General features: G+C 41.7%; 1 protein-coding gene across 10 annotated transcripts in view; it reads right to left on the bottom strand.

Moving 5' to 3' along the window:
* The window catches only part of IL1R1 (interleukin 1 receptor type 1), a 134,344-nt gene that overhangs the window by 12,594 nt on the left and 98,636 nt on the right, over positions 1-23,114 (bottom strand). For 9 of the 10 annotated variants that reach the window (XM_061431776.1, XM_061431779.1, XM_061431775.1 and 6 more), the window contains 6 exons: positions 21,164-21,263; positions 15,209-15,275; positions 6,324-6,558; positions 6,031-6,220; positions 4,973-5,141; positions 1,649-1,714 (listed from right to left, as the gene is read on the bottom strand). In XM_061431776.1, coding sequence (XP_061287760.1) covers positions 1,649-1,714; positions 4,973-5,141; positions 6,031-6,220; positions 6,324-6,558; positions 15,209-15,269 — 721 coding nt within the window. In that variant the 5' untranslated portion in view covers positions 15,270-15,275; positions 21,164-21,263. The remainder of the gene's footprint in view (positions 1-1,648; positions 1,715-4,972; positions 5,142-6,030; positions 6,221-6,323; positions 6,559-15,208; positions 15,276-21,163; positions 21,264-23,114) is intronic. The other variant, XM_061431782.1, reaches the window with a different exon arrangement.

Genomic DNA, 23,114 nt, shown 5'->3' with positions numbered 1-23,114 from the left:
TCTGTAGATCAAATCTAGGTTTTTAGAGAGAGCTCTTAAGTACACATTCCCAGAGCATGCCTTCACAACAGGGAAAAATGTACTTCTTAGCGAGGAGAGCAACAAAAGCTTACCTATTGCAATGGTCTGCAGTCCTCTAAAGTGCCAGAGTACATATCTGGGCATTAAATATCTGAGAAAGTAAAGAGGATTGGGAAAAAAATGTCCTGTTAGGTGGTACTACTACTACTACTAAGTCTCTTCAGTCGTGTCCGACTCTGTGCAACCCCATAGATGACAGCCCACCAGGCTCCCCCATCCCTGGGATTCTCCAGGCAAGAACACTGGAGTGGGTTGCCATTTCCTTTTCCAATGCACGAAAGTGAAAAGTGGAAGTGAAGTCACTCAGTCATGTCCAACTCTTAGCGACCCCATGGACTGCAGCCCACCAGGCTCCTCCGCCCATGGGATTTTCCAGGCAAGAGTACTGGAGTGGGGTGCCATTGCCTTCTACAGGGGAAGAAAAAAGGGGGAAATAAAAGGTTGAAAACACTGCTCTGAATTCTACTGGCCAATATTTAAAGTCTTCATCTCTTTCTTTGTTTACATCTATGAATGTCTGTATATTACCTTCCCAAATGAAGAACAACTTGGCCAAGTGCAGAATTCAGAGGTCACATATTTTAGCTTTTAATCTCTGTACAGTTGTTCTTTGTCTTCATGCAGTTACTATTACAGAAGAAAATTCTATATGCCAGCCTGAATTTTGATCCTCTGATACAAAAGAAAAGTCTGTTTTTATGTTGGGACCAGTGGTTTCCAACAACTTTCAGTGTTGGCAAAAACATTCTATAGTTGTGCTGTCTAATACGTAGTCACTAGTCACATCTAAGCCAGTCAGCCCTTGACTGAGGGAATAATATTTAATTAAACTAAATTTACTAAATTTAAATTTAGTGTGGCTATGTACATAACCACACATGCCTAGCTGCTACTGTACTGCACAGCTTAGATGTGAATGCCTATAGTATTATGTCTTTATTCTTGAAATAAAACATTATCACTAGCTTGGAAAAATAATTCTCTAGAGTAATTTACCTTCTGGGTCTATAGTCTTAGTCTTCTACCTAAAAGTTTAACTCTCTCAGGAAAAGAAATCCATCCTATACCAAATATATTCCATTTCTTATTTCTAGGCCTATTGAACTTGGTCTTTGTTTTTTAAGATTTTTTTTTTTTAATGTGGAGCATTTTTAAAGTCTTTATTGAATTTGTCATAATACTGCTTCTGTATTATGTTCTGGTTCTTTGGCCACGAGGCAGGTGAGATCTTAGCTCCCCTCCCTGGGATCGAACCCACACCCCTTATATCGTAAGGCGAAATCTTAACCACTGCACCACCAAGGAAGTCCCTGAACTTGTTTGTCGGCTGATGTCTTCATGAATAGTAACTGTCCATAGAAAAGTAACACTGAGTCAATAAGACGTGGCTAGATATTTGTCATAAGAGGCAAAAAATCCAAAGAAACAAGACACAACGTGTGCCACTTTCTAACTTTAGGTACATGCAGTGAACAGCTTGGGCTGTGTGCAGCAAAGGTACAGTTTATCTTACTCTCTAGTTCAAAGAAACACTGATTTCAGCATATCCTAATTGTAGCCCACTTACCCAAGACCACTTCCATTGTCTCATTAGCTGGACTCACAATCTCAGGTTTTGTGTTTCTGTATTTCTCTGAAAGAAAAACACCCACAAGATCTCTTATAGATTCGAATCTCCAAAGATGACAACACTTGGCAAAATATACCAAACACTAACATATTACAACACAGCATCTGCCTGTAGGGGCCACAGTATACATGGCAGGAGACACAGGGCCAGGATTTTTGTGAAGGCAGGAGGCTGACTCAGAGGCCACAGCAAAACCATAACACCTCAGCCCTTCTGAACCCACAGAGTTTGGTGCTACAAAAAAAAAAAAAAAAGACCACAAACATCACCAGGCTCTGGGTCTGCGGACAAGTGCATCTCTTCATGCAAATCAGGGAGAACAAAGTGGCTTCCCTGGATGAAGCTTTATTAACCAGAAAGTCACTAGTGCTAGATGTGTGTCTATTTGGTAACTTTCACAGTAACCCAAGAGTGAAAGCCACAGTTATCAAAGAATGCCACACACTTTGGCATACTTTATTACAGTAGGCAGAAAAATACTAAGAATCTCCAGAAATTAATCTGTCTTTTATTCTCAAGAAGATAGGCTTCAAGAGTTGATCTGGGACCAAACGTGACCAAATTTGAATGCCTAGTATTCATTCTGCTACTTAAAAAAATTCGTTATCTCCATCGGCGCAGGATATTCTGTCTCCCGTTCCCTACTGTATACCTAGAAAGTGCCTGGAAGATGGGAAATGTGCAACAAATATTTATAAATCCACCTTTAGAAGAGAAACAAAACAGAACCCCACCCCTGATTATATTATTTCTATATAAGGGATCAGAAAAGATGTCCAAAAGTAGTTAAAACCCATTTGAATTCTTAAAATTCTGTAGTACCCTGTTTTCCGTCAAATCTGGTCTGCTGGTCTGGCTGCAGTACCCCAAGAAACACAAACTGGAGATACGCAACGCCCAGGGAAGTGCTGCTAAGGATGGTTGTGACTCAGGATTCCTGAAATTTAGGAGTCACCGATACTTGTAGGATGTAGGCAAGGAATCGATTTTGAGACAACACAATTAACCTTTGGCAAAAATAAATAATTGTAGAACTGAGAAAACACGGCTATCTGAAAAGTGATCATCTAGGTTTACCTGGGATAGTCCCTATTAGGCCTGTTGTCCCAGAATAATTACTAATAGAGACTGCTTTAACTTTTCAAAGTCCTGGTTAGAGTAACTTTACTTTTTTTTTTTTGTAAACAGCTTGATAAATTTAACTTTCTATTTCATATCAGAGTAAAGCTGATTAACAATGTTGTAATTGTTTCACATGGGGGTCTCCTCCCATCCAGGCTGCCACGTAACATTGAGCAGAGTTCCCTGTGCTATGCAGTTGGTTCTTGCTGGTTATCCATTTAAAATATAGCAGTGTGTACATGTCCTTCCCAAACTCCCTAACTATCCCTACCCCCCATTCTTTCCCTCTGGTAACCATAAGTTCATGGGAATAACTCTCTTCATACATTAGTGAAAGCTTAGGAAATCCTAGTATTGAGAGAAAGGTTGAGTGTTCTGCCCATCTCCAGGTAACTTATAAAGGTGCATTTGTTCTATTTTGTTTTAAAATAGTTTTTAATATGAAATATGGTGAATAGCAGCCTCAGGATGACTAACAGGAAAAACTGGCATGCACCTATTCGTTTCTCAGCTGTCAGGCACGAGGCACATGACTGCAAGCTGAGCACGCTTGATCCACAACACAGTTCACGACAACCTCGGAAGCTTGAATCTGCTTACAGAGGAGGAAACGGGCTCAGAGAAGTTATGCGACTGGGTTAACACAGATCTGACAAGGGTGGAGCTTATTCCATGGATAAAGAAGCTGTGGTACATATACTCAATGGAATATTACACACCATTAAAAAGAATGAAGTAATGCCATTTTCAGCAACATGGATGGACCTAGAGATGGTCACACTGGGTGAGGTCAGTCAGACGGAAAAGGAGAAATGCTGTATGACGTCCCCCCATCAAGCTAAAAGAAATGACACAAAGGAACTTACAAAACAGAAAGACTTACAGACTTAGAGAACGAACTTATGGTCAGCAAGGGGGATGGGGGAACGGATAGTTGCTGCTGCTGCTGCTAAGTCGCTTCAGTCGTGTCCGACTCTGTGTGACCCCATAGACAGCAGCCCACCAGGCTCCCCCGTCCCTGGGATTCTCCAGGCAAGAACACTGGAGTGGGTTGCCATTGCCTTCTCCAATGCATGAAAGTGAAAAGTGAAAGTGAAGTCGCTCAGTCGTGTCTGACTCCTAGCGACCCCATGGACTGCAGCCTACCAGGCTCCTCTGTCCATGGGATTCTCCAGGCAAGAGTACTGGAGTGGGGTGCCATTCAAGGGGGATGGGGGAACGGATAGTTAGGGATGGATATATCCATCCCTGAATATGCACACACCACTATATTTAAAATGGACAACCAACAATATATATATAATATATATTTGCTGTCACCACTGTGGTCTTCCCTCACTGACCCTAGCAGAGTACTCACCATACTGTGGATTGATTAATTTGTAACTATGAAGAGTCATTTACTGATTTTAAGAGTGGCTTATGCAGATTGAGGAAATCAAAGAAGCCCTGTGGGGACTTAGAGAATCAACTTATGGTTACCAGGGGGGAAAGGTGCAGGGAAGGGATAGTTAAGGAGTTTGGGATGGACGTGTACACACTGCTATATTTAAAGTGGATAACTGACAGGGCCTACCATATAGCCCAGGGACCTCCGCTCAGTGTCATGTGGCACCTGGAGGGGAGTCTGGGGGAGACTGGATCCATGTATGTGTGTGGCTTAGCCCCTTTGCTGTGTACCTGAGACTATCGCAACGTTGTTAATTAGCTGTACTCCAATGCAAAATAAAAAGATGTTTTTGAAAAAGTGTAACTTATTTCAAGGTCTGTTAGGGTCCATCAACAACTGCTAGACACCCAGACTCCGCAGGTGAGAGGTCTCAGAACTGTCCTTTCCCCAGTACTAGCCAGAGGAGTCCCTGAAGCCTCTAGAGAACCATCTTTAGCCATGCCCCAAAACAAGCCTCCTAGTTCCGCTGGAAAACTCAGCTCATCCAGTCTGTTTAATCAGCACAGCATCTGAAACAGGAATGAAAACACTTACATAGCATAGAGCAACAAAAACTAAAGCCAGGTGACCTCTAGCAAGTCATCATGCTTCTCCTGGACTTAGTCCCTCTGTAGACAGTGAAGGTGATATTACTCATGGTCTCTGGACCTTCCCGGATTTAAACTCCTAGGACTGCAGCTATGACTCACCCAGAGTAATCAGCTTTATCGCCCGGGTGACACGATACTGCTTTCCCAAGTGTGTGTATGACGCATGACACATATAGTGCCCACTGTGTGCTGTGTTCACGTTTGTGATGATCAGCTTATTTGTTACTCCAGCAAAGTTTACGTTGTCAAGAAGTAGAGGTTTGCAGTCCTAGACAGGGGGAAAGGAAGTATTGAAAACCAATTATTCATAGTTATATTCAAGTAAGGGCAACCCACTCCAACATTCTTGCCTGGGAAACACTATGGACAGAGGAGCCTGGTGGGCTACAGTTCATGGGGTCGCAAAGAGTCAGATGTGACTAACAGACTAGAACACACATTCATGTATATGTGAATAGAAAGGTACTTGCACAGAAGTTTTAATTTTGCTTTTTTTTGGCAAAGTCATAATTATATTCCCAGGATATTACATTTTTATGCCTATGAGTCTTGCACTTTGAAGACAACTGGAAACAAATATACTTTGTAAGAAAAAAATGTTTGAGGAAAGAATGCTAACTACAATTTCTTAGTAATGATATACTTCCATTCTTCACTGATATTATTTTGTATTTTTAAACCTCTAAAAAATGATTATCCATGTAAGCTCCAAGAAGCCAGGTAGATCAAAGACACCAGAATATGATGTATTCCATGCAGTGCTAGCTGATGACTTTTCAGTTACAGAAACCACTAAAGTTATCTAAGGACCACTTAGTATTTATAATAAAACATGAAATAATATACTTTGTAACAAATAGTCACTTTAAAAAACCCTAAACTTATAATCATCCTTATTTTTAAACATCTTATATGCCCACTGTACTTTTCTCAGCTGTACCCTATTAAACAAAAATGACAGAAAGTAAATTTTTACTTAAGCTGCAAATTAAACACATACAATCATAAAACTTTAAAAATGTTCTATTAAGTTTCACCAATCAAAAGCAAATAATCTGCCAAATGAAAAAGTCCTTTGCGGATTCATCCTAATGTCTATGACAGCAAACTGTTTTATTTGCTAGAGAAGTAAAAGGCCATATGTAATACAAAATTACCTTATACCACTGTACTTGGGGTAACTCATTGTTTTCATCTTTTAAAAAATCCAAGTAAGGACATACAAGTTGTCCGTCTCCCGCGGTCAGCAGTCTCTGGGTAAACACAGTCCTTTCATTGTAACACAAGTTAGGCTCGTGCTGCACAAACTCTACCACTATTTTAATTTTGAGGCAGTAAGTTGAATTTCTAAAATAAATCAAAATAAGTTCATTAAAAAAAATTTTTTTTTTTTTCCGTCCTGAAGAATGGTACAGACACCACGTTTGTAACCTATTTATCGCTTGCTTACCTCACTGAGCAATAGTAAGCTCCTGAATCCTCCACTTCAGCAGGAACAAACCAGAGCTTGTCTTTGTGCTGGTGAATCCTAGATCCTCTTTCTGTAGATACAGGCGTCCTGCTGTCATTTTTATACCAAGTTATAGGCTCTTTGTGTGCACTTGTGATGAGAGGACACGAGCGAGCATCGATTTCACGTGCGGGTGAAACCAGCGTAATTTTCTCTTCACGTTCCTCACATTTATCTTAAAAAAGGAGAAAGGGAAAGTCATTTCTGTAAGAAATTTGGCGACGTTTCTTAATAGAATATCTAAATAAAAACACCAGTTATTAAATATATTAATTTGTGTTATACAGGAGAGTGTTAGCTCAGTTCAGTCACTCAGTCGTGTCCGACTCTTTGCGACCCCATGAACCACAGCACGCCAGGCCTCCCTGTCCATCACCAGCTCCCAGAGTCCACCCAAACCCATGTCCATCGAGTCGGTGATGCCATCCAGCCATCTCATCCTCTGTCGTCCCCTTCTCCTCCTGTCCCTAATCCCTCCCAGCATCAGAGTCTTTTCCAATGAGTCAACTCTTTGCATGAGGTGGCCAAAGTATTGGAGTTTCAGCTTCAACATCAGTCCTTCCAAAGAACACCCAGGACCAATCTCCTTTAGGATGGACTGGTTGGATCTCCTTGCAGTCCAAGGGACTCTCAAGAGTCTTCTCCAACACCACAGTTCAAAAGCATCAGTTCTTCGGTGCTCAGCTTTCTTTATAGTCCAACTCTCACATCCATACATGACCACAGGAAAAACCATAGCCTTGACTAGACGGACGTTTGTTGGCCAAGTAATGTCTCTGCTTTTAAATATGCTATCTAGGTTGGTCATAACTTTCCCTCCAAGGAGTAAGCGTCTTTTAATTTCATGGCTATAATCACCATCTGCAATGATTTTGGAGCCCCAAAAAATAAAGTCTGACACTGTTTCCACTGTTTCTCCATCTATTTCCCATGAAGTGATGGGACCAGATGCCATGATCTTTGTTTTCTGAATGTTGAGCTTTAAGCCAACTTTTTCACTCTCCTCCTTCACTTTCATTAAGAGGCTTCTTAGTTCCTCTTTACTTTCTGCCATAAAGGTGGTGTGGTCTGCGTATCTGAGGTTATTGATATTTCTCCCAGGAATCTTGATTCCAGCTTGTGCTTGTTCCAGCCTAGCGTTTCTCATGATATACTCTGCATATAAGTTAAATAAGTAGGGTGACAATATATAGCCTTGACGTACTCCTTTTCCTATTTGGAACCAGTCTGTTGTTCCATGTCCAGTTCTAACTGTTGCTTCCTGACTGGCATACAGGTTTCTCAAGAGGCAGGTCAGGTGGTATGGTATTCCCATCTCTTTCAGAATTTTCCACAGTTTGTTGTGATCCACATAGTCAAAGGCTTTGGCATAATCAATAAAGCAGAAATAGATGTTTTTCTGGATCTCTCTTGCTTTTTCTATGATCCAGTGGATGTGGCAATTTGATCTCTGGTTCCTCTGCCTTTTCTAAAACCAGCTTGAACATCTGGAAGTTCACGGTTCATATATTGCTGAAGCCTGGCTTGGAGAATTTTGAACATTACTTTACTATCGTGTGAGATCAGTGTAATTGTGCAATAGTTCGAACATTCTTTGGCTTTGCCTTTCTTTGTGTTATACAGGAGAGTGTTAAGAACCTGACAATTAAGAGAATTATCTTGGAAGTCTGAAAGATTTCTAGTCACTTACTACCTGTGTCCTTGAGCAAGTTATTTAACCTCTCTCATCCCCTCTGTATAGCTGTTTTAATAAAAAGATGGAATAACTTTAATTTGCCCTCCCACCTGAACAGCTAAAAAAAAATGGACAAAGTATGTGAAACAACAATGTTCAAGACATTGAATGTCAGGGAACAAAGGACAGAAGTACCACAAAGTCAGGACACAGAAGGAGGGGAACCCTAGAGTTTTCCCAAAGTACTATGGAGAGGGAGATTCTAAACCGTGGCACTGCAGGGAGGAAAGTAGGCAAAACCCAGTGTTCTTTCTTGAGCTGAGGAGATGGACCTGGGAGTCCAGGTAAATGAAGAGACCGGAGGGCAGGATACCAAAGAGATTACAGCTGCACCCAGAGGAGGAGCGAGTTCTGGAGGACTACAGGACTGAGCATTCCTCAATTCATGTAACATGAATCCCTTAAGGGCAGGAGAGGGCCTGTCTTCCTGGAACAGGAAAAGTCTTTGAAGAAATACAAGTTGAAATTTTTCAGGATTTTATGAAAATGACGTACCCACCACAGACCCCAAAGTCACAATGATCCCCAATGATCCCCAAAGAAACATGAAGGAAACCACACCACGTAAGACAAAAATGATGCAGCCTTCTTACCAGAAACAATACAAGCCAGAAGAGAGAAGAATTAAGATAAGTACTAAAAGGAAAAAAAAAAAATCATCTACCTAGAATTTTATATCCAGGGAAAGTATCTTTCAGAAATAGAGGCAACACTGTAAAATTCAAGCCAGACAATTGGTAATCCCTGGTTAATAATATTCATCCCTATTCCATCATCACAGAAAACATATAATATCAGTATGCTCCATTTTCAGTGAATCAAAATTGGATCATCCAGCTAAATTTTATCCTCCAGGTCTTTCAACTATACAGTGTCTCTTTTCAATTAATAAGCAATTTGATAGGTGGTATTTTGAGATTACGTGCATAGTCTATAAATACTTTTCATGCAATTATTTTTGTATTCACTGATTATCTTGCTTGAATAAATTATAGAGGCAGAAATATAGGCAAAATAAAGAAATAGAGGCAAAATACTTTTTCATACTTTTAAAATATTACTTTTAAAAATTTATTTTCATATATGTATAAACTATCACCAGCACACTTGTACTGACAAAAAATGTAAGGAGGTCCTTTAGAAAGAAAGAAAAACAGTATCAGATGAAAAAAAATGAATCTACATAAAGGAATAAATAGCCCCATAAATGTTTACTACATGGGTAATCATAATGTTTTTCATTTTATTTAAATCTCTTTAAAGATAACTAAAGATCACTTCATGGCAAATAGACGGGGAGACAATAGAAACAGTGACAGACTTTATTTTCTTGGGCTCCAAAATCACTGCAGATGGTGACTGCAGCCATGAAATTAAAAGATGCTTGCTCCTTGGAAGAAAAGCTATGACAAACCTAGACAGCATATTAAAAAGCAGAGACATTATACCAACAAAGGTCCATATAGTCAAAGCTATGGTTTTTCCAGTAGTCATGTATGGGTGTGAGAGACGGACCATAAAGAAAGTTGAGCACTGAAAAACTGATGCTTTTGAACTGTGCCATTGGAGAAGATCCTTGAGAGCCCCTGGGACTGCAAGGATATCAAACTTTTCAATCCAAAAGGAAATCAGTCCTGAATATTCATTGGAAGGACTGATGCTGAAGCTGAAGTTCCAGTACTTTGGTTACCTAATACAAAGAACTGACTCATTGGAAAAGACTCTGATGCTGGGAAAGATTGAAGGCAGGAGGAGAAGGGGGACGACAGAGGATGAGATGGTTGGATGGCATCACCGACTCGATGGACAGGAGTTCAAGCAGGCTCTGGGAGTTAGTAATGGACAGGGAAGCCTGGCGTGCTGCCATCAGTCCATGAGGTCGCGAAGAGTCAGACATGACTGAGCAACTGAACTGTACTGAAAGATAATTAAATGTTTAAAGTAAAAACAATGATTGTGAGACGTATAACATCTGAAGATGTAACATGTGTGGAAACAAAGGGGCAAAGTTCAAGAAGGGAGAAGTGGGTGTATTCTAGGTTTTTTATACTATTTGTGACCTGGTACTACAGTCTATGGGGTCGCAAAGACTCGGACACGACTGAGCAACTTCACAATCACTTGAAGGCATATAAAAGTAGCTTAAGTGAAGTCACTCAGTCATGTCCGACTCTTTGCGACCCCATGGACAGTAGCCAACCAGGCTCCTCTGTTCATGGGATTTTCCAGGCAAGAATACTGGAGTGGGTTGCCATTTCTGATAAGTTAAAGATGGATACTATAAGTATTAAGGCAGCTATTTTTGTAAAGTTATTATAAGCCAACACAAAAGATAAAATAAATCATGAAAATTCTCAATTTATCCAAAAGTCAGCAAAAACAAAAAGAGAGAAAAAGATAACAAAGAAATAATAGTACAAGGAGAAAATAAAATCACAAGCTCCTAAAATAAAACCCAAATATACTAATAATCATCTTACATTTTTTTCATGGTCTAGGTAACCCAATTGAAAGGCAGAGATAGTCAGATTTGATTTAAAAAATAGGATCCTACTATATGCTAACATACACACAAACCCACACATATACACACTTTAAGTGTAAAAGCACCTTAAAATTAAAAGTGGGGAGAGAAATATTATGTTAATTAAAATAAGATTTTAATGGTTACTACATTATTATCAAAGTAGATTTTACACTAAAACATATTTCCAGGGGTAAAAAGTCATTTAATTACGACAAAGGAGTCATTTGTCAAGAGGTACATGGTAATCTTAGACATTTATTCACCTATTGACAGTATTTCAAAATACATAAAGCAAAAACTGATAGAACTGCAAAAAGAAATAAAGAACGTACAATTAGAGTCAAGAGATTTCAACACTACTCACAGTAACTGACAGAACAAGTAGAACAATTAGAAAAGCAGCAATGATGTAGAAGATTTGAACCATACTATCAACCAATCTGGCATAATTAGTATTTACAGAAAATCTTACCCAACAACCAAATACACATTCTTTTTAATTGCACACAAGAAAACTTATCAAAATAAACCATATTCTTGTTCATAATCCAACAGTTAACAAACTTAAAAGGGTTCAAAGGATGTTCTCTGGTGACAGCTGAATTAAATTAGAAATCAATAACAGAAAAATATCTAGGAATTCACTGATGTGTTTAAAACCTTAAAAAAAATATTCTAAATAACCCATGCATCAAAGAGGAAATTATAAAGTATTTTGATCTGAATGATAAAATATAACATATCAACACTTGTGTCATGCAAAGGAAAAAAATACCTAGAGGAAAGTCAATAGCATTAAGTACCTCTGTAAGAAAAAAGATCTCAAATAACTTCAGTTTCCACTTAATAAATCAGAAAAGATTAAAACCTAAAAATTAAGTAAGCATAAGATAGTAAATGATATGGCTCCAAGAGAAAAATCAATGAAATAAAAAAAAAACAAAAACGACAGAGAAAAACCAAAGATATCAAAAGCTAGTTCTTTCTTTCAATAAAAAAAAATTTTTTTAAGGAAAAAACCCAACAACAAGAACAACAAAATTGCAAGCCTAGATGGTTTCACTGGTATATTCATAGAAGGAAAACACCAATTTTACACAAACTCTTTCAGAAAATTGAAGTCAGAAACACTTCCCAATTCACTCGGTCAAATAAGTATTATTCTAATTCCCAAACCAAAGACATTACAGGAAAACCACAAACCAGTCTTCATCATAGAATACAGATGCAAAAATTTTTTAAACATCTTAGCAAATCGAATCCTACAGTATATTAAAAAACCAACAGTGCATTGTGAGGTAAGTAACATGCTAGGAATGCAAAGTTGGGTTCTTATCCAAGAAAAACAGCAACAAACAAAACTAGAAATAGGTGGGAACTTCCTAAACCTAATAAAGGACAGCTATAAAAAACGTATAGCTATCATATATAAAATGAGCAAGAAGGTAAGAATGTCCACTCTAACCACTTTTATTCAACATTGTATTGGAAGACCTAATTAGTATATTAGGGCAAGAAAAAGAAATGGCATTAAGATTGAAGGAGAAAATAAAATGTCTATTTGCACATGATGTGATTATCTATGTAGAATATGCTATGAAATCTTTAATATGTAAAGAAATCTACAAAAGATCTAGAGGGGTTCCTCAGTTGTAGGATATGATATGAATATGCAAATAGGAATGAGTTTATATTATCAAAAACAATTAGAAACTGGATTTTTGAAAATACCTTTATAATAGCCTCAATAGATATGAATAATTAAGGATAAATCTGACAAAAGATGCATCAGACCAATCCAATGAAAATTACAAAATGTTAAAGATTAAATTTATTTAAATAAATGTTAAGAGATCAAAGACAATGAAGATGTCTATACTTCGTTCTTTGATCAAAAGACTCAATATTGTTAAGTAGTCCAATCTCTCTAAACCAATTTATACTCATTTCAATATTATCTGGGATTGTGATGGTTTCATGGGTGGGTATGTATACATCAAATTGTATACCTTAAACGTGTGGTTTATGGTGAGTCTATTATAACCTCCTTTAAAGCTGCTTAAAAACAGTATTGAAACAGAAGTCCCTAGGCGCTCAGCATGGCACCTGCACTGAGCCAGGACTGGTAAGTATTTCACTCCTAGGAATAGCAGTAGCAACAACAATTAACAGTGATAAAAAAAGTAAGCCTTAAGAACTCAGCTCAACACACTCTCCTGTTTATCTGGGGTTTGCCCCATCGCTCCACCAAAACTGTTCTGACCAAGTCACCTATGACTTTTAAGCTGCTAAATCAATGACTTTCAAACATCATCTTACTTAACACATCTGCATGGTTGCTGTTGCTCAGTCACTCAGTGCTGTCTGACTCTTTGCAACCCCATGGTCTGCAGCACACCAGGCCTCTCTGTCCTTCACTATCTCCTGGAGTTTGCTCAAATTCATGTCTCTTGAGTCAGTGACACCATCCATCGCACTGGACACGTGTTATCCTCATCCTCGAAATAGGTTCTTCACTTGGCTTCCAGGACACTGTCTGGCTCTCCTCCTACATTTCTGGCCAGTCTGTCACTGGCTCTTGGATGAGTGGGAGCCTGACCACCCACTCTTGGAGAGCTGCGGAGTTCGCTCCTTGATGCTCTATTCTTTTCTAACCACCCTCACTCCCCATTGAGTCTCAGAGTTCGAATACCAGCTGCTTGCCAAGGTCTTCAACTTTATTCTTCCAATCTCTAGCTCCAGACAGCTCAAATCACTATGTAGACATCGAACAACTATTGTGGTGAGAATACTCTTGAGAGTCCCTTGGACAGCAAGGAGATAAAACACAGTCAGTCCTAAAGGAAACCAACCCTGAATATTTGTTGGAAGGACTGATGCTGATGCTGAAGATCAATACTTTGGTCACATGATGTGAAGAGCCGACTCACTGGAAAAGACCCTGATGCTGGGAAAGACTGAGGGCAAGAGGAGAAGAGGGTGGCAGAGAATGAAATGGTTAGATGGCATCACCAACTCGCTGCACATAAGTTTGAGCAAATTCTGGGAGATGGTGAAGGAATAGGGAAGCCTGGCGTGCTGCAGTCCATGGGGTCACAAAGAGTCGGACACATCTTAGCAACTGAACAACAGCCGTAACATGTCCAGTCTGAACACATGACCTTCCCCCTCTCATCAATGGCAACTCCACTCTGCATGTGCTCAGACTAAAACCCTCTGTCCCTCACACCCACATCCACTCTATCTGAAAATCCTCTTGGCTCTGTTGTCAAAGTATATCCAGACTCTGACAACTCAATTCTCCTTGTCACCCTTGAATAGCTTACCTTCATAGCTTTTCTGAACCACTGTAACCACCTCCTAACTGGCCTATTTCTCCCTTTGCCTCCCAATGGTCTGTTCGCAGTTTAAGAACCAAAATGTGCCTGTAAAACATATAAATCTCCTGGCAGTCCAGTGGTTAGGACTCCACACTTTCACTGTAGAGGGCCTGGGTTCAATCCTTGGTTGGGGAACTAAGTTCCCACAAGCCACAGAGTGCAACCAAAAAAAAAATAAATAATCACCTCTCAAGGTTTAAACAGGAAACCTACACAGTCTTCCCATTTCAGAGTACAAGCCAAGATCCTTAGAAAGGTCACTAAGTTCTCTACATGGTCAACCCTCCCCTAGTCTCTATCACTCAAATCATACCCCTCACCTTTCACTCTGTTCTAGCCACAGCAGATTTTAGTTCCTGGAGCATGCCAGTACTCCTGGCCTCAGGACCTTGGCACAAGCTGCCTAGAATATTTCTCCACCCCCAACCTGGTCTATATAGCTCCCTCGACCCCCTCCCTTCAGGGTCAAGTCAAAGGTCAACTTCTTGATGAGATCTTTCCTGGCCACACTATCCAAAAAAAAAAAAGTAACCTTCTGCCCACCCCAATCCCAAAACTTTATACCTTCCTTTTCCTGCTTTTTTTTTCCTCTCTATACTTACCAACATATGACATAATATATATTTATTTATCTAAGGTATTGTCTCTGTCCATTACTGGAATGTAAACCCCATGCAGATAGATATTTCTGTTTGGATTATTCATGGTTGTAGCCCCAGTAGCAGAGCCTGGCACATAGTAGGGCTAAATGCATTTGCAGTAAGAGAGAGAGAGGGGAAGAGTAAAGATGAATAAATGGAGACAATAAAGAACTGTCAGCTGTGGGTTCATAAAGACTGCATTTTACACCTCTTCCAAATGAAAGCCAGGAACCCCCAGAACATACTCTAAGCAGCAACAAAGTGGGGAGAGACTTGGACTAGATATTGGTGGTATGGATTACAGCTCTTGCTCTGAAATAGCCTCATGACCGTGGGCTCCTAACCTCCCTGGGCTTCAGTTTCCCAATGGACAAATGAGAGAATGAAAAGTAAAGATGTTGAAAGGGCATCCAGCAATACAGTTCTGTGACCTGGAAATCCAAAGACACAGGTAAGAAAAATGATGCTGTTAAGGAAGGTACCACAGGTATTCTACGTAACAGATTTTCTTAGACACGAACACAAGGAAATGCTTTACTCACCAGCCTCCAGAGAAGGAATCAGTAAAGTCATGAAACAAAGAAGCCTGAGTAATACTTTCATATTCTCCTGGAGAAACAAACAAACAAAAATTTAAAAAGTAACTATTCACCGCAAATCTCTAAAGCTATATACATTGACTCCCCACCTGGCTTCACCCTCACCCCCAAGTCACACTGATAGGCTAGTCTCCCTACATCGTTTATGTGATCATGCTTTGTGATGCGAAATGGGTAAAAGGAGGATGAAGATTTTTAACAGAACGGGGGACAAGCTCAGATAATTTAAGATGAACAAAACTTCCATCATCTGTGCCATCATTCATTTCCATTTAAATTTCCCCGAAATCCAACCTATGCTACATCCCAAGTAGACTACTCACTAGACCATCAAAGCATCTTGTCTCTACTTAGATGGATCTGTTGCCCGCCTAGAACACATCCACTGTCAGGACCCATGTGCAAAGCCCCAGACTTCCAGATCCTGCCAAAGGTCACACCTTCCCTTTATAATGTATGACACTAAACCCTTTGGATGAAATGGCACAGCTGCATAGAAATGAACCAGAAAGACTGCAAGACATAATATATTACAATTGGGTTGGTTCTTATGATTGTTCTAGTAAGCCCCAGAAAAGGCTTACTAGAGCTTTCAATTTAAAATTTCTACAATAAACATGTATTAACCTTACCAAAAAAACCCAAAAAAACCTCCACAGCCCTCTGCATAGTTGAGAAGCCACACCAACAGAGCAGCAGCTACAACAGGCATTGACCAGCCACCGGGCTATATATTAAACTGAGGTCCTGGTGGTGCTTTAGCCACTGAGTTGCGTCCAGCTCTTGCGACCTTGTGGACTGTAGCCCACTAGGCTCCTCTGTCCATGGAATTTCTCAGCCAACAATACTGGAGTGGGTTGTCATTTCTTCCTCCAGGGGAACTTCCTGACCCAGGGACAGAACCCAGGTTTCCTGCATTGCAGGCAGATTGTTTACAGACTGAGCCACCAGGGAAGCCCCTGGTAACCTGTGATTTTGATTTCATAACATTCTGTCCATATCCATGGCAGGGGGCATAATCAGGTCAAGCATTTGACTGATGCCAGAAGGAAAGCATGCCCAGGGTCTTATCCATTAAACATCACTAAAATAATATCAATTGGAATTGAAAAAGGAAAAAAAAAATACTCCTTTTGCCTACCTTTCTAAACTACTCAAGCCCACACGAAGGCCCCTTTTCCTTTTGGAATGTTCCTGTTCGGTACTCCTGAGGTGGAAGCAGGGGGTGGAGGTGGAGTTGCAATTATGTGCACCAAACTCCAATCTCCTGCTTCCAATGAATTTATGAAAGTGAGAAAAGTGTTAATTCACTCAGTCATATCTGACTCTTTGCGACCCCATGGACTATAGCCCACCAGACTCCTCTGTCCATGGGATTTCCCAGGCAAGAATCCTGGAGTGGGTTGCCATATCCATCTCCAGGGGATCTTCTTGACCCAGGGATTGAACCTAGATCTCCTGCATTGCAGGCAGATTCTTTACCATATGAGCCACTAGGGAAGCCCCTAATGTACAAGTTTATCCAACAACCTATGAATTCCTCATATTCCACAGGCCTCAAAGCAAATTTATTCTCCCCACCAAACTTGCTCCCCACCTCAGTGATAGGGACAACTCTGCCATGTGCACGCACGCACACACACACACACACACACACACACACTGCATGCACGCGTGTGCACACACGCACCCCCAATGAGAGATGCCGGCTCAGTGACCCTGACGCCTGCCACCCCAGAGCTGCTCTCGCCAGCACTAACTGGTCCATCTCCAGGGATTACCAAACTGCTTGAACCAGAGATTACCAAATGATCAGGTCAAAACACCTGCACTGGCTCCCCAGTGCACCCCAAACAGTCCACAGCCCTGAGCACAGCTCCTTGGTGCTGAGGCTCTGACTGCTCCCTTCAGACTCAAGCCTCCGCCTCCCTGTTCCCCGCCCCTCCACTGTCAGCCTTCACCTTGCCCTGTGCTCCAACCCCAGAGCCCTTGGCTTGGCTCTGCCCTTCACCTCCCAAGGTCCCTCCCAATCCATCCGGTCTCAACCAGGGTCACCCTCCTCCCACCACCCCAGGGAGCCCCCAGTACACTTGCCTGGCTATTCCTTCCTCCTCTGGGCCCCCACAGCAACCAGCATGAATGTAATAACGTATGTCACTGCTGTTACCCCAGGACAGGAAGCCCCACGGGGACAGGAACCACAGCTTCCCTATCACTGCATCCAGCACTGTGCTGAGCTGGGAATTCAGAAGCCCATGGTAAGTGCTCACAGGATGGCTGAGAAAATGAACTAAAAAATAGCTGTCCTCTATACCCAACCTTGGGGGCAGTGTCCAGGGCAGACCATATAATCTCATGCTTTGGAAAAATATATGTCGTTTTAGTTTTACAGAAGATGAGACTTGCCTAATTTTCTCTAGCCATAAGTTACTTGCAAACACAAAATATTTTAACTAAGACATCACAAACCCAGATTCTAATAACATGAAATCATTAGAATGTTACCTGAAAAATATTCTATTTAAGGGGGAAGGGAGGGTGAGATAAATTGAGAGGGTAGCAGGGAAACATATACATTCAGTTCAGTTCAGTTCAGTCGCTCAGTCTTGTCCAACTCTTTGCGACCCCATGAATTGCAGCACACCAGGCCTCCCTGTCCATCACCATCTCCTGGAGTTCACTCAGACTCAACGTCCATTGAGTCGGTGATGCCATCCAGCCATCTCATCCTCTGTCATCCCCTTCTCCTCCTGCCCCCAATCCCTCTCAGCATCAGAGTCTTTTCCAGTGAGTCAATTCTTTGCATGAGGTGGCCAAAGTACTGGAGTTTCAGCTTTAGCATCATTCCCTCCAAAGATATCCCAGGGCTGATCTCCTTCAGAATGGACTGGTTGGATCTCCTTGCAGTCCAAGGGACTCTCAAGAATCTTCTCCAACACCACAGTTCAAAAGCATCAATTCTTCAGCGCTCAGCCTTCTTCACAGTCCAACTCTCACATCCATACATGACCACAGGAAAAACCATAGCCTTGACTAGATGGACCTTTGTTGGCAAAGTAATGTCTCTGCTTTTCAGTGTGCTATCTAGGTTGGTCATAACTTTCCTTCCAAGGAGTAAGTGTCTTAATTTCATGGCTGCAGTCCCCATCTGCAGTGATTTTGGAGCCCCCAAAAATAAAGTCTGACACTGTTTCCACTGTTTCCCCATCTATTTCCCATGAAATGATGGGACCAGATGCCATGATCTTCGTTTTCTGAATGTTGAGCTTTAAGCCAACTTTTTCACTCTCCTCTTTCACTTTCATCAAGATGCTTTTTAGTTCCTCTTTCTGCCACAAGGGTGGTGTCATCTGCATATCTGAGGTTATTGATATTTCTCCCAGGAATCTTGATTCCAGCTTGTGCTTCTTCCAGTCCAGCGTTTCTCATGATGTACTCTGCATATAAGTTAAATAAGCAGGGTGACAATATACAGCCTTGACGTACTCCTTCTCCTATTTGGAACCAGTACGTTGTTCCATGTCCAGTTCTAACTGTTGCTTCCTGACCTGCATATAGGTTTCTCAAGAGGCAGGTCAGGTGGTCTGGTATTCCCATCTCTTTCAGAATTTTCCACAGTTTATTGTGATCCACACAGTCAAAGGCTTTGCCATAGTCAATAAAGCAGAAATGGATGTTTTTCTGGAACTCTCTTGCTTTTTCCATGATCCAGCGGATGTTGGCAATTTGATCTCTGGTTCCTCTGCCTTTTCTAAAACCAGCTTAAACATCTGGAAGTTCACAGTTCATGTATTGCTGAAGCCTGGCTTGGAAAATTTTGAGCATTACTTTACTAGCATGTGAGATGAGTGCAATTGTGCGGTAGTTTGAGCATTCTTTGACATTGCCTTTCTTTGGGATTGGAATGAAAACTGACCTTTTCCAGTCCTGTGGCCACTGCTGAGTTTTCCAAATTTGCTGGCATATTGAGTGCAGCACTTTCACAGCATCATCTTTCAGGATTTGAAATAGCTCCACTGGAACTCCATCACCTCCACACAGCGCGGGCGACTGCGACAGCGCACATAACGTGGCCGAGAGGAGCTACCCCACGTTCAAGGTCAGGGGCCAAAGCCGAGAGTGCCAGGCTGGGCACAGGAGGACCCCATGCCCGAGGGGCGGCGGCCAAGAGGAGTTACCCCACGTCCAAGGCCAGGGGCGGCGGCCGAGAGTGCCAGGCTGTGACAGGGCAGGAGCAGCCAAGAGGAGCTACCCCCAGCCTGAGGCCAGGGGCGGCGGCTGGGAGGAGCTACCCCACGCCCAAGGAGCGGTGGCTGCACGGGCGCAGGAGGGCCTAGAGGAACATATACGTTACTGTAAAACAGATAGCTAGTGGGAATTTGGTGTATGAACTCAAACTGGGGCTCTGTGACAACCTAGAGGGTTGGGATGGGGTGAGAGGTGAGAAGGAGGTTCCATAGGGAGGGGACATATGTGACTTATGACTGATGCATGTTGATGTATGGCAGAAACCAACACAACATTAAAAATTAATTATCCTCCAATTAAAAATGAATTTTTAAAAGTGGTATTAAAAGGTATAAAAATGTTACAATGTGCTTTTAAAATACAGGCACATCTTATTTTATTGCACTTCGCTTTACTGCGCTTCACAAATGTTGTGTTTTGTTTTTTTTAAACAAATTCAAGGTTTGTGGCAACCCCTTGTTGACCCCATCTACTGGAAAAGTGACCCCACGTTTCCAACACCATTTGCTCCTTTCATGTCTGTGTGACACTTTGGTAATTCTCACAACATTTCAAACCTTTTCATTTCTATTATGTTTATGCTCGTCAGTGGTCTTTGATGTTACTACTATAATTTGTTTTGGGGTTATCACGAACCATGTCCATAAAAGACAGCAAATTAAATTGACAAATATTTTGTATGTTCTGACGTCTCCATCAACTGGCAGTCCCTCAGTGCTCTCCTTGGGCCTCCCTGTTCCCTGAGACACAAATATTGAAATTAGGCCAACTAATAACCCTACAATGGCTTCTAAGTGTTCAAGTGAGAGGAAGAATCAATGTGGCAAAGTTCACTGCTGTCTTATTTTTTTTTTTTTTGCTGTCTTATTTTTTAAAAATTGCCATGGCCATCCCAATCTTCAGCAACCACTCCTGTGATCAGTCAGCAGCCATCAATATTGAGAGCAGATCAGACCCTCCACCAGCAAAAAGGCTGTAACTCACTGAAGCTTCAGATGGTGGTCAGCACTTTTTTAGCAATAAAGTATTTTTTAGTTAAGGTACATACATCGCTTTTTTATTGCTCATTTAATAGACTGCAGTATGGTATAAACTTTTATATGTGCTTTGAAACAACAAGTGTGTGACTTGCGTTACTGTGGTGATCTAGAACCCAACTGCAGTATCTCTGAGGTGTGCCTGCAAACGCAGGGAATAAAAGACATTCTAAGCATGAGAGACCAGCCTCGTCTCAGATGGCGCAGTGGTGAAGAATCTGCCTGCCAATGCAGGATTTGGATTTAATCCCTAGGTTGGGAAGATCCCTTGGAGTAAGAAACGGCAACCCACTCCGGTATTTTTGCCTGGAAAATCCCACGTACAGAGGAGCCTGGCGGGCTACAGTGCTCGGGGTCGCTAAGAGTCAGACACAACTGAGTGACTGAACACACACATACACATACGCAAGCCTGAGAAACACCTCCATTCCCTTTCTCCTCCACTTACCCTCAGCATGAGGAAAATGATTTCTATACCTGGTTCAAGCCTTGGAACCTACCTCAGAGCAGTAAGGCCACATTCCTTAAATATCCTGTAATTCTGACATTTTATTCACATAAATTAGCCTTCTCCCAAAATAATCGAGATTAACAATATTATCATCATATTTACCTTTAAACGGTACTCAGATTATCAAATAAGATAGGAGGCTTTGACGTCCTGCCGTCTGGTTTATTAACTCTGTCACCCCGAGGAAGTGTGTTTTAAATCTCTACAATACAGAGGAAGAAAATAAAGGGTTAATGCATTTCCCAATTACCTGTTCCAGGTCAATCCATGACCCATATTTGTTTATTAAAAATGAGATAAAGACATCACAAAATCAACTGAATTCTGCCAGCTGTTAGTTACAAGCTCTGGCTTGCTCGAGTAGACAGAGAAGACAAGGAAGGTGCCAAGCTGAATTCATAGTGTGTGCGTCTGAAGATGTATCTCCAAATTAATTGTGGGCAAGCAATGCTTAATAACGACCAGTCCAAGACCAGCGTGATCTTGGACATAACTCCTCCTCGTGCAGTTTCCTCATCTACACAGGTGATGATGACTTCAGAGCCCTTTGTATCCTGTTAGATACATAAAGCACTTCCCAGGTGGCTCAGGGTAAGGAATCTGCCTGCCAGTTCAGGAGATGCAAGAGACATGGGTTCTATCCCTGGGTCAGGAAGACCCCTGGAGAAGGGAATGGCAACTCACTCTTGTATTCTTTCCCGGGAAATTCCATAGACAGAGGAACCTGGAGGGCATAGACAGTCCCTGGGATGGCAGAAGAGTCAGACAAGACTTAGCAACTGAGAATGCACATACGCAGAATCATAAAACACAGGAGACCAGCCCCAGGCGTCCAGGTTTTACTTCACCTGTCCTGGAACTGTTCTGGGAAAAAGGAGGAGGTGGGAGACGCCCCCTTCCCCTCCACAGGGGACTTTCTATCCCCTGATGAATCCCTGTCATTCCCAGGACTCTAGGGCCAGGGGATTAGCTCCAAACCATGGGATGGGGGTTAAGAGTCACACAACCCAGGGAGCAAGGACAGTGGAGAAGAAGCAGGTAAAGATGCACCACCCAAGGCCACGCTAAACATGCTCCCAACCAAAATTAACAAAATCCCCCTTATGCCCCAAAGTGACACAAAAATTCCAAGAGCAAAGCCAAACCGGACTAGCTTTTACCCTGAGAGTCCTTGAAAGGTTGGCCAAGTCAGAAAATCCCTCAGCAACATTCATGTTCTGTTGTATGCCAGGCAAAATGGGAGTGCCAGAGACAAAAATAATTTTAAAAATTCAAAATAGAGACTTCCCTGGTTGTCCAGTGGTAAAGACTGCACTTCCAACATAAGGAGCACAGGTTCAATCCCTGGTCGGGGAACCAGGGACCCCACATGCCACTCAGTGTGGCCAAAAATAAATAAAATATGATTTAAAAATTCAAAGTAAATCAAGTGAAATATAAAATGAGAACCTGCTCTTCAAGACGCTCACAATTTAGGCATCAGCCATATGTACAGGAAGATCCCCTGGAGAAGGAAATGGCAGCCTACTCCAGTATTCTTGCCTGGAGAATTCCATGGACAGAGGAGCCTGGTGTGCTACAGTCCAGGGGGTCGCACAGAGTCAGACACGACTGAGCGACTAACACTTTCACTTCACTTTCACATGTGATCACAAGACACATCCCACATACCCACACTGGATAGAAGCTCAGCCTCTGTGTTACAGTTCCCTCTTTGGATAAAATTGGAACCATGATAAGAGTATTTGTCCTTAAAGGACTATTGTGGGGATTAAATGAGCTACCACATGTGAAGGGCTTAGAACACCATCTCGCAAATGGTCACTCTGAGTTAACACTGTTATCAGTCATCTCATGTGGCACCCCACTCCAGTACTCTTGCCTGGAAAATCCCATAGACTGAGGAGCCTGGTGGGCTGTAGTCCATGGGGTCACTAAGAGTCGGACACGGCTGAGCGACTTCACTTTCACTTTTTACTTGCATGCACTGGAGCAGGAAATGGCAACCCACTCCAGTGTTCTTGCCTGGAGAATCCCAGGGACGGGGGAGCCT

The sequence above is a fragment of the Bos javanicus genome, chromosome 11 (assembly GCF_032452875.1).
Source record: "Bos javanicus breed banteng chromosome 11, ARS-OSU_banteng_1.0, whole genome shotgun sequence".
In the NCBI taxonomy this organism is placed as follows: domain Eukaryota; kingdom Metazoa; phylum Chordata; class Mammalia; order Artiodactyla; family Bovidae; genus Bos; species Bos javanicus.
This window is presented reverse-complemented; position numbering and strand designations above follow the sequence as displayed.